Source organism: Erythrolamprus reginae, chromosome 2 (assembly GCF_031021105.1).
Source record: "Erythrolamprus reginae isolate rEryReg1 chromosome 2, rEryReg1.hap1, whole genome shotgun sequence".
Taxonomy (NCBI): Eukaryota; Metazoa; Chordata; class Lepidosauria; order Squamata; family Dipsadidae; genus Erythrolamprus; species Erythrolamprus reginae.
The window spans coordinates 198,693,125-198,705,369 of NC_091951.1; the positions used below are offsets into that span (position 1 = coordinate 198,693,125).

Consider the following 12,245-nt stretch of genomic DNA (forward strand, 5'->3'; position numbering starts at 1 on the left):
AATGCCCTTCCCATCAGTTGCCCTTTCTATTAGTTGTGCTTGGCTTCTTTTAAAATTGAAAATGGTAATTATTTCCTTCCCTTTAATCTGTTCCTCTCCACTCCCTATTAATTTCAGATAGGGGAATAAGTGCTTTGTTTGCCAGCTCTCTAGAGGTACCAGTTCCTCAAGTCATGACTATAAAACCCAGTAGCTTTCCTGGAGAAGTCAGACATTGTTCGCCAAGGAGCCGACAACAATGAAGGCATTAGTGCTCACCTTCCTCTTCCTCCTCATTGCACCCAGTGGAGCCAAAATATTTTCCAGATGTGAACTGGCTTCAGTGCTGAAACAAAACAAGCTGGGTTATAATCCGGACCACTTGGGCCAATGTGAGTTGACTCTCTCTATCTCTCAATCTGAGCAAGATCCAACTTTGCAAGAGGATGCAAAATGGGGCAGATCTTTTCAAAAATGAGTTCAACCAGCCCATCAAATGAATTGAAAACTTATTTTCAATGTTCTTAGAATGAGGAGATATGCTTTCTTCTCATCTCATGAGGCTGATAGATCTCTGGTTTGTTGCTTAATTGGGACAATTTCAGAAGTGGGATATGGCTGCACCATCTTGGTTGCTGTGTTCTCTTTTTACAATTATAGCTTATTTACCCTCTTAAGAATAATTATTTTATTTATTAATTGGATTTATATGCCACCCCTCTCCGTGAACTCGGGGTGGCTTACAACATTTCAATAAAAATACAATATATAAAATGCTTCTTAATCCAATTAACAAAAAAGATTAATTTAAAATGTTTTTAAAAGCTAAACATTTTAAAATCAAATATTCAGAAACATACAACAGCATCCTACACATTCACTGGCCAGAGGCTGGGGTCTAGTGACCCCAAGCCTGATGGCATAATGGATTATCACTGCTTTGAAATTCCACCAAATCATTTAAATTCAGTGTGCAATTCAAGAGGTTATCACAGAAAATTTTCTACATGTGCAGACTGGCAAAAGATGCACAATGAAAAAGGACCTTCTTCCTGGAAGGCTAGAGTTAGGAAGAGAGAAGAAAGGAGAGATGGTTTTATGCACCATTAAGAACTCCAGGAATAGCCGCCCAGAGTCTATACAAATCTAATAAACAAACAAACAAACAAACAAATAAATAAATAAATAAAATATCTTGAAGACAAGAATCAGATTTATTCCAAACTTCCCTGAAGATTTCCAAATGTTTTGGAGTTCTTCAAACCTTCCTTGGAGGGGGGGATGAGAAGATTGCTAAGCTTTATTGTTATAAATGTTCTATTTTAAAAAGTCAGAATAGAAAGTTTAAAAACTCATCTTTGCCGCCAGGCCTGGGGTTCCTTAGACCTTCCCCCCTGACCAATGAATGCTTAGTTTGACTGCTGAATGAATGATATTGATAGTTTGTAATTAGAATTTTAAGATTGTTTTTTAAGGTATAATTGGATTGTTATTATTGTTTCCTGTTTTTCTGTACATGCTGTGAGCCGCCCTGAGTCCTCGGAGAGGGGCGGCACATAAATCCAATTACATAAATAAAATAAATAAATTTATAGCACCAGTTTTTTATAGCTCATTGCCCATTTGCTTTCTTCCAGGGATGTGTTATGCTTATTATGCAAGCAAGTTCAACACTGAAGCTGTGCATGGCAGATCCTATGGGATTTTCCAGATTGAGAGCATAACGTGGTGTAGCGAAAACCTGACCTTTGGAAGGTATTCTAGGTGTCAAACACTTTGCAGTGGTAAGGCAAATATGTCAAATCTTTAAGGGACTTCAAAATTCTCTTGTTCTTATGCTCTACAATACAAAGCAGTAGTACATTCCTTGTGGCCTTTATACCAGTGGTGATAATATCAAGGTTGACTCAGCCTTCCAGCCTTCCAGCCTTCCAAGGTCGGTAAAATGAGGACCCAGATTGTTGGGGGCAATATGCTTACTCTCTGTAAACCGCTTAGAAAAGGCTGTAAAGAACTGTGAAGCGATATATAAGTCTGAATGCTAAATGCTATTGCTCTGTAGCCACTTTACTTCCTGTTGGCCTTCTTCATTTAGTGTCTTGCTACCCAACCTGTCACAACTACTCTAAATAGGTCCAGTTGCGGGCCTATTTGGTCCAGGAGTCTCTTCTCACAGTCACTCATGCCCTCATCACCTCTAGGCTTGATTACTGCAATGTGCTCTACTTGGGGCTACCCTTGAAGAACATTCAGAGACATCAGCTAGTTCAGCATGCAGCCAGGAGAGCCATGTCGGGCATATCTAGGTATTCCCACATGAGTTTAGCACTCCGTATGCTGCACTTGCTACTGGTCAGTCTCCAAATGCAGTTCACGGTGTTGGTCATTACCTATAAAATTCTATATGGCATTGGACATATAGAATGGTTTTATGCACCATTAAGAACTCCAGGAATATCTTGAAGACAAGAATCAAATTTATTCCAAATTTCCCTGAAGATTTCCAAATGTTGTGGAGTTTTTCAGACCTTCCTTGTATGGGGGAAATGCGAAGATGGCCTTCTGCCTCGTACATGACCAATTAAGTCACACAGAGTCGGCCTCCTCCAGGTCTCATCAGCCAAATGATGTCAGCTGATGAGTTTGCAGTGGAGAGCCTTCTCTGTTGCAGCCCCGACCCTCTGGAACCAACTCCCCCCCAGTGATCCATAACGCCTCCACTCTCCTTGTCTTTTGGAACGCATTAAAGACATACCTGTCATTGTATGAAAGTAGGATGATTTACTGTTTTATTGTGGGCTTTTAAAATCATTTTTAATGTTTTAAATTTTATTATTTATTATTGAAATTGTCTCTATTTTATTTCTCTATGAGCCGCCCTGAGTCCACAAGGAGAAAGCCATACCCACTGGAACTTGAATCTGCAACCTTTGCCTTGTAAGGCAGAGAATTATCCCTAGGCTACAGTGTCCAATCCCTTCAGCTCTGCACCAGGGAAGGGTTACATATTTTTGTGTCGAATCACCCTGGTGTATTGAAGGAACATCACAGCTCCTATTTTTTCCTCTCGGCCCAACCCAGGGCCATTTCCAAGGCAGTTAATTTTATTGATAGCCGACAATTCTATCTATATGTGTCACATGTTTTTTTGCTGAATTTGAAAATTAAGGGAGACTAGGATAGATCTATTTCGGCCTTATTTTGGCCTCATCAGCTAGCCATACCCACTGGGACTTGAACCTGCAACCTTTGCCTTGTAAGGCAGAGAATTATCCTCTAGGCCAGTGTTTTTCAACCAGTGTGCCGTGAGACATGGTCAGGTGTGCCGCGAAGCTCAGAGAGAGAGAGAAAGCAAAAGAGAAAGAAAGCAAGAGAGAGAGAGAGAAAGCAAGAGAGAGAAAGAGCGAGAGAGAAAGAGAACAAGAGAGAGAGAAAGAGAACAAGAGAAAGAAAGAAAGAAAGAGAGAGAAAGAGAAAGAAAGCAATAGAGAGAGAGAAAGAGAGGGAGGGAAGGAGAGAGAGAGAAAGACATAGAGGGAGGTAGGGAGGGAGAGAGAAAGAGAGCAAAAAAGAGAGGAAGGACAGAAGAGAGAAAGAAGGATGGAGAAAGAAGGAAAGGAGAGAAAGAGAAATAGAGCAAAAGGGAAGAAGAGAGAGAGAGAATTTTTTTGTCCAAACTTTTTTTAGCCCCCACCCTCCCTCCGCTCAATGTGCCCCAGGGTTTCGTAAATGTAAAAAATGTGCCGCGGCTCAAGAAAGGTTGAAAATCACTGCTCTAGGCTACAGTAACCAATCCCTTCAGCTCTGCACCAGGGAAGGGCTACAAACAAAAATATGTAACCCTTCCGTGGTGCAGAGCTGAAGGGATTGGATACTGTAGCCTAGAGGATAATTCTCTGCCTTACAAGGCAAAGGTTCAAGTCCCAGTGGGTATGGCTAGCTGATGAGGCCAAAATAAGGCCGAAATAGATCTATCCTAGTCTCCCTTAATTTTCAAATTCAGCAAAAAAACATGTGACACATATAGATAGACTTGTCGGCTATCAATAAAATTAACTGCGTTGGAAATGGCTCTGGGTTGGGCCGAGAGGAAAAAATAGGAGCTGTGATGTTCCTTCAATACACCAGGGTGATTCGACACAATATATATATATATATATATATATATATATATATATATATGTGTGTGTGTGTGTGTGTGTGTGTGTGTGTGTGTGTGTGTGTGTGTGTGTGTGTGTATGTATGTATGTATGTATGTATGTATGCATGTATGCATGTATGCATGTATGCATGTATACAGGATATAGGTAATCATATAGTGATTAAATTCATTAAAATAAATAAATAACAATAACAATCAATTCCTTCTCACAAATATATCTCAATTTCTGTCCCAGAACATCACCACAAAATTATCTAAAGAGCAAAAAGCTCATATGTGGCGAGATACTTCTTTTTCACTCATATTAACTATCTCACGATCTCTTCGGGGCTTTCTAAACAATTTTGAAAATCCTACACTTTCATTATTTTTATAAACAACTTAAGTTTGGGTATGTACCTATTATCTCTTCTTCCTGGTCATCCTATTTTCTTTAAAACAACTTAAATCTCCAAAGTGAGAGGATGTGATGGGCCCAAAGTTACACAACCAGCTTTTATTTCTATGGTGAGACTAGAACTCAAAATCTTCTGGTTTGTAGTAATCAATACATTGCCTGAGGAACACATTAAGGGCAGCAATTTCTGAACCCCACCCAGTTAAGGAACCTGATCCTGTATGTTCTGCCCTTTGTGGGACAAATCTAGTTCATGGACACAGGTGAGAGATTCTTCTCCCGCTTCTTTCCGAGAGTGTAATGAGACTGTCTCAATATGCTGCCTATGCAGACTGCCTATGCTAAGTCTGCATAGGCAGCATATTCATGTTTAGAGGGGAAACTGATTACTGTTGTAGTTAGCTCTGGCCCAGCTCCTGCCCCAAGGACTGTGGATGTGGGGGAGCCATCCACATGCTGCAGGCCTGTTTTGCCCCCGGTGGAATCTGCTGGTGAAGGGTCCTCTGACCAAGAAGACATGAGTGACAGGGAGGAGGAGAGTGTGGCAGACAGCTCAGAAGGAGATCAATTATCTAGCTCCTCCTTGGATTCAGAACAAGAGTTAATGATACAGCCACGCACGCGGAGAGCGATGCATAGGCAACAACAACTGAGAGATTATTATCAAAGAAAATGAGGCCACCTGTGGTTGGGTGGGGCTGAGGTAATTAGTGAGGCAGCCTGTGGGTTTGGCCATTGTGAAGGATTATCTGATCGTTGTGTTTCGTGACTGCTTTACTGACTTTGACCTTTTGTGTGCTGATTTTTCCCTGCTTTGAAACTAAACCAGAGCAAAGTGTGTTTCACTTTGTGAAAGAAGAAGAACTGTGAATTGCCTCACAGCTGCAAGCTAAGTATCACAGAACTGATAAGGGACTTGTACAAATTACCCGTTTGTTTGGAGACGAGTGCTCTTTGCTATACCAAAAGAGGGCTTGGTTTAAGTGAATTTTCATTATAAAGAACATTGTTTTGAATTTTCAAACGTGTGTGCGTCTGAAATTTGTACCTGTGAATTTTTGGGAGGATTCTACCAGAGAGCCCGACAGAACAATTACTGGTCCTGTACATTTTTCAGAGTTGTTACTCTGCATGGTTAGTACATGAGACAAAGCAATTAATTGTCTACACTGCTATACAAAAAGTAGATGATATCACTAAGGACATGAATGTATTGCATGATGTATATAATTAGTGTACTAACATTGGAACATCTGGAGTTGGACCAATTCCAATTTCCCTCTTTCGGCAGCTTTCACAGATGATGACATCACAGATGACATTGCTTGTGCTATGATAATTGCAAGCGAGCACATGCCGCTAACTTTCTTGTGAGTCAATCTCTCATTAATATATTCCACTTGTAACATTGGGTAACAACTGAATTTATAATCATACAAGTTAATAGTCTTTCTTTATTGTGCAAATTTTAGCATTGGTGGTAAAATATGCTTTCTGAATATGACAAGATGCATTTTTATTGCTTACACATGCATTCTAGTTATGGCTTTGTATTTTGAACTCAGGTTTAATGGTAGATTATGGTAGATTAAGAAACAAGACTAAGATTGGTGGAGAGGGGCTGTTGATGCTGATCATTATTCCTTCCCAGGCATTTCACATAAAATATCCAATTACCTGTTTTAAATTCTGGAGTTTACTACCCAGTAGGGACTGGTTGCAGAAGAATTTGGCAGATAGCCTTTTAAACATCAGGATTTTGATCCCATGCACAAGCTCCCTAGGACTAGAGAACCGGATCTATAAACAACATGGTAGTAAGAGAAGCAGAGAGAGATATTGAAGGTTGGCCGCTTGCGGCGGGCCGATAGTTGAGGCGGGGCTGGACAACACAGCCACTACCAGCAGGAGTAAGGTTGGGCTCGGGGTGGGGCATGACGGGTCCAGAGAGTGGGGCAGTGAGCCACAGTATAAAGAGGCAGGCTCACTGCTTTCCACTCTCTTTCCATTGGGCTCGTTGGCATTGCTACAGGCACCCACTCGCCCTCCCCTTATCTCAGTGTGATTATTTGTTGTGTGCAGGGGCTGAGTAGGAATCTTTTTGAGGCAGCAGCACATTTAAGTTGCAGCTGTTTTTTTGCCTACTCCACACTGGGGTGGATGGGGATTGGAGTGCTTAGGGGGTGCTTAGCAGGATTATTTAGCTAGGACTAGGTCAATTGGATTAAATCCCTTTGGTCGCTAGGGAAGGGGGTATGGGGCAGAAAAAAGGAGCTAGCAGCAACTGTGTGGTCTCCTTTAGGGCACCTTTTGGAAGGTGTTGGGCTGCCCCTCACCTGGAGCCCAAGGCCTACTTGGCTTGGGAGATTGGGGAGGGGTGCCCTTGGGGCTCACCTGCCACAAGCCTAAAGGCGACAAGCCAGGTGGAGCCTTTCCACATGTCTTGGGCATGGCTAAGAGCAAAGAAGGTCAAGGTCAAGGGCATCATTCCTTTGCTCAGCAAGGAGCTTCACCCATAGTTGCCCAGGAATGTTTTCAACATGTGTTCTGCCCCATTTGATTTACCTCTACAAGTCCAGATTTGAATGAATAAAGTGACCCATAGATCCCAGCTCTGTGGTCCATGTGTTTATTCCGGCGTCTGTCACAACATTTGTGAAGCCTCCAAGACATATGAAGGTTGCAGAAACAGGCCATGAGATGGAAAATTCTGCAATCAACACTTAAAATCAAATCATAAAAATGTTGTGTAGCCAACCCTTGAGTTAACTAAATGTAATTCTGATGTATGCTCTTCTGAAGCATTCTCACACTTTGGCTAGGATTTTATGATACTCTAGTGCTGATCCAATCCTTTGGAATTTAATTTTCTTCAGATCTGGGTTGCATGGATTCTATCAAGGTTATATGGAAGTCCAAATTTTCTATTGGGAATGGGTGATACAGTAAAAAGTCAAAAATAACAATTTTAGCTGTAACAATGATTTAAACCTGGGCGAAAGGAGATTCATTTAAACTATGAAGAAAATTATAATTGAATGAAATAGAAAGATGAATGAATGTTAGTTGTGACTAGCTAACTTGAAAAATTCCTCAATCTCCCCTATTAAACTGAAATCTTCAAAGAAACAACCGTACATTTTGGTGTACCAATGCTTATTTTTATTCTTATTCCTTTTTTAAAGTTGGCCCTGGGTCGCGAACTGTAGAGGAAAAAATCTGTCAAAATGGATCAGAGGCTGCAATCTCTTTGATTGATGTTCCTGCATTTCACTTTCTTCTCCTATGATGGAGTCGTCGGAGTCTTTGGAGAGGGGCGGCATACAAATGTAATAAATAATAATAATGGAAATGGAAATGATATTGTTCCTTATAAAAACATATTGAACAATTTTATTCTATGCTTGTCCTCCACAGGTTGGGAGGAATCAATGGGTGGGAGAGAGGGAAAGACTTTGCTCTTGAAAACCTTTGCCGGCAAGCCTGGGGCCGCTGAGCTTGACACTCTGCTTCAGCTGGCTATAAAACTGTGTTGTGGAGAATATGTGGTTGTGAAGGTGAACTATGTTTTAAAGATTTGGGATTTTTTAGATTATTTAATTGATTTTAAATTTGGATTTAGTATGTTTCTATTGTTTTTCTTACGTGTTGTAAGCCACCCTAAGTCTTCGGAGAGGAATGGCATATAAGTAAGTAAGTAAGTACGTAAGTAATAAATAAGCGAATAAGCGAATAAGCAAATAAGCAAATAAGCAAATAAGCAAATAAGCAAATAAGCAAATAAGCAAATAAGCAAATAAGCAAATAAACAAATAAACAAATAAACAAATAAACAAATAAACAAACAAACAAACAAACAAACAAACAAACAAACAAATAAATGGTTTCTGGGTGGAAAAGAGGGAAAGACTTTGCTTTTTAAAATCTCCAAAACTTACTTCAATAAAATGAGTATTGTGCATTTGACAATTGACTTTCGAAATGAGGTCTGAATTTAGAATTTGATGGCCATTTAAGCCCCATTAGTTTACCTGCCAATTACCAGAGCATCCAAACAAGACAGCAGCATCAGCAGGTTAATGACACAGATCATATTATTGTGATTTTGCTGTTCCAAAGTCTTTTTCGCATCTCTTCTCATAGCCTAGATATGCTGATCTGTTAAATCTAGTCTACTCTGTGCATCCTCAGTTCAAGTGTGTACAACAAATCATGGCCAAACTGTGGTACCTGCACATGCAGAAAGTTGAGAAGGCTGCTAGAAATACTGTTCAAGTAAACGTACTCACAAAATACCAAGCAGCAGATGGCAGAAAAAGCCCATGGTGACTCCTGGCTAATTTGGGGGATTTGTATTTGTATTTATTGGATTTGTATGCCGCCCCTCTCCAGAGACTTGGGGCGGCTAACAGCAATAATAAGACAGCATATAATAATAATCCAATACTAAAAACAATTAAAAACCCATTATAATAAAAACCAAACAGACATACAGACATACCATGCATAAAATTGTAAAGGCCTAGGGGGAAAGGGTATCTCAATTCCCCTATGCCTGGTGGCAGAGGTGGGGTTTAAGTAGGTTACGAAAGGCAAGGAGGGTGGGGGCAATTCTAATCTCTGGGGGGAGTTGGTTCCAGAGGGCCGGGGCTGCCACAGATAAGGCTCTTCCCCTGGGTCCCGCCAAGCGGCATTGTTTAGTTGACGGGACCCGGAGAAGACCCACTCTGTGGGACCTAACTGGTCACTGGGATTCGTGCAGCAGAAGTCCGGTGCCATGAAGGGCTTTATAGGTCATAACCAACACTTTGAATTGTGACCGGAAACTGATCGGCAACCAATGCAGACACTGCGGAGTGTTGGTGTAACATGGGCATATTTGGAAAATCCCATGATTGCTCTCTCAGCTGCATTCTGCACGATCTGAAGTTTCCGAACACTTTTCAAAGGTAGCCCCATGTAGAGAGCGTTAAGAGAATGTTAAGCAGGGTCAGCTGCAAAATCTCACAGCCTATAATAGTTCAATCCAGAAAGAATCCAGAATCCTTTTTGAGATCTCATTCAATGGGATTTGCAGCACCAGATTCTAGTGAGAACTCAGGGCCAAGTTATTCTGTTGAAGGATCTAACACAAGGAGGATTCAGTTCAGATATAGTTTACCTGATACAAAATGTGTGTGCAGCATATAGTTTTTGAAAGGATCATACATTGATTGAAATAAGCAGAAAACTTTGTATGTCAGAGTGTTTCTATTCACTTTAATATGTAGAACTGAGAGCTAGGACGGAAGGCAATTGTGTCTCCAATTGTCTGCCCAATTGTCTCTCCTATATTTTATATATATCTTTTCTCCCATTCATATATCCTTTCCTCTAATATTGACGTATTCTATTCTCATATCTTTTCTTCTATCCTTTCCTGATATTTACTACTACATGTTTTATTCTCTTTAACTTTCAATTTGTATTGGACAAAATAAATAAATAAATAAAATTAATTAATTAATCTCAGTGCAGCCGGAAAGGGATCCTAAAGTATCCTTCTTAACAATTTCATTGTGGGATAAGATCAAGAATGCATGAGTGGTAGAAGCATGTAGGTTGAATGCACCAGTGAGAGACCATTATAAAGTACATTGTAATATATTTTGATTTGGGTGGGTGATTTGTTCGCATAGAGACAATGAATGAGGAACAAACTACAAAATAAATCTAGGAAGGACACGTACTTGCTTAGAGAGCTTGCAGATCCACCAACAATTACAATTCCTGCTGCCAGAAATGGTATCCTGAAGTATCCTTCTTACCATTTTCATGGTGGGATAAGATCAAGAATGCATGAGTGGTAGAAGCATGTAGGTTGAATGCACCAGTGAGAGACCATTATAAAGTACATTGTAATTGTGTGGGTGATTTGTGTGTGTGATTTCTTCTGACTTGGCCTATAAAAATACAAAGAAGAATAAGAGACAAAGGAAAATATTACCAAAATCGTTTTTTATTATGGTAGAGGAATTGAATATATTTGATGCATGGAGAGAGAGATTCTCAAGGAAAAAACAATACACATTTTACTCTTCCAGACATACATTGTGGTCAAGAATAGACATGTTATGGATGTCTTTGGATTTACAATCAAATATAAAACATATAGATATTGATACTGGTATATTGGGCTGGTCATAACCAGATAATAATAACTTGGAAAGGATAGAGGAGAAGAATCAGCTAAACTTTAAACAAAGAAACACTAAATGAAAAGGAATTTTAGCTATTTGTAGAAAAAGAAATGGATTTTTAAAAAAAAGAAAATAAAAAGTGAAATACTTCATTGCAAATTGTATGGAATACAGCTACATCATATTTAAGAGGACTAATTATGACTTATATGGGTAAGAGAAATAAACTAAGAAGAAACCTCTATAAAAAATAGGAAGAAGAATATAGAGAATTAAAGAAGAGTCTGCAAAAAGCTATGCAAAATAAAAAGATTATTTATTTATTGTATTTATATGCCGCTCATTCCAAAACAGACTCAGAGCGGCGAACAGCAGCCATAAACACAACAATAGTAAAAAAAAAAAAAAAAAAAAGCAATAAAAATGTAACAGTAAAATCAACAAGGTGATAAAAACAGCAATATCATAAAAAACCAGGCATACTTACAATCAATCTAATTCCAGGCCTGCCAGGAAAGCCAGGTCTTATAAGCTTTTTGAAAGACCAGTAGGGAGGAGATAGTGCAGATCTCTGGGGGCAGTTGATTCTACAGCAGCGGTGGGCAATTAATTTTGCCATGGGGCCGCATGAAAAATTGGGATGGTTTCAGGGGGCCAGACTAATATAATAACTCAGGTATGACCAGGCACTCCTTCATCTGCCGAATTGGCTGAGGTTCTCCCGCAAGCCTTCTGCAAAAGCACAACACGAGGCCACCCTTATGGGGCTCCCAGGCGGGAAAAGGCAGGGGTGATGGCGGAATGAGGGGGGCCAGGTGACGCTGATGCCCTCACAGCCTCTGGCCTGCCCAGCTGGGCCGGTGTGGGGGAAAGAGAGCGAGCTTTCCAGGCCCACGAAGAGCCTAGCCTGAAGAGCCTCGCCCAAGGAGTGCTCCCACCCACCCACCGGCTCAGCCGTGCCATCTCCGCCTCAGCCCAGGTTCCCCTCATGGCCGAGATGTGGGCTTGGAGGTGCTGCCGGCAAGGCGAGACCAGGGTGGCTGGCTTATGTCTCCATTCAGGCTACTTCTTCCGGTGAGGACCAGTGCTGCACTCCCGGGGCAGCTGAGTGCTGAAAAGGGGTCTCGACGGCAAGGCCATGCTTCCCCTGACCCCTCACAATCGGGTGGGGAGGGGAAGGGAGGGACGTGCCTGGTGGGGACAACCGTCCCAGGCTCCTCTCACCCCTGGCGGGTGGGTGGCCAGCATGAGCATAAAAGCTGGCCTGCGGGCAAGCATGCAGAAGGTGGCTGGGGAGACAGGCAGTGGTGGCAGGGCACAGGAAGCAGCCCATGCGCGTGGTGGACGCAAGTGGCCAGCTTCCTTTGCCACCCACCGCCGGCTCACTCTCTCATTCCCCCCTCACGCTGGTCCTCGGGGGGTGCCAGGAGACAAAGGCTCCCCACCGCCACCACCTCTTGTGGAAGCGGGAGCGGACCGAGCGCCAATTCGGGCTGTGGCAGCTTGTGATGCTGGCCACAAACCCGCT

At 41.5% G+C, this 12,245-nt stretch overlaps 1 protein-coding gene across 1 annotated transcript; it reads left to right on the forward strand.

The window, feature by feature from the left end:
* Positions 1 to 238: 238 nt before the first annotated feature.
* On the forward strand, positions 239 to 7,849 carry LOC139159480 (lysozyme C, milk isozyme-like). The gene is made up of 4 exons (XM_070736797.1): positions 239 to 371; positions 1,617 to 1,763; positions 5,830 to 5,908; positions 7,724 to 7,849. Exons 1-4 carry the CDS (start codon positions 239 to 241, stop codon positions 7,794 to 7,796), a joined length of 432 nt encoding a protein of 143 aa, XP_070592898.1. The 3' UTR covers positions 7,797 to 7,849.
* The last annotated feature ends 4,396 nt before the right edge of the window (positions 7,850 to 12,245 follow it).

What these genes read in the sequence shown, in the direction of transcription:
- LOC139159480 (XM_070736797.1), top strand. Translation starts at nt 239, where the DNA reads ATGAAGGCATTAGTGCTCACCTTCCTCTTCCTCCTCATTGCACCCAGT. An exon ending in GTGTCAAACACTTTGCAGTG is followed by an intron (nt 1,764 to 5,829) that starts GTAAGGCAAATA and finishes CTCTTTCGGCAG; the next exon opens with CTTTCACAGATGATGACATC. An exon ending in CACATGCCGCTAACTTTCTT is followed by an intron (nt 5,909 to 7,723) that starts GTGAGTCAATCT and finishes CCTTTTTTAAAG; the next exon opens with TTGGCCCTGGGTCGCGAACT.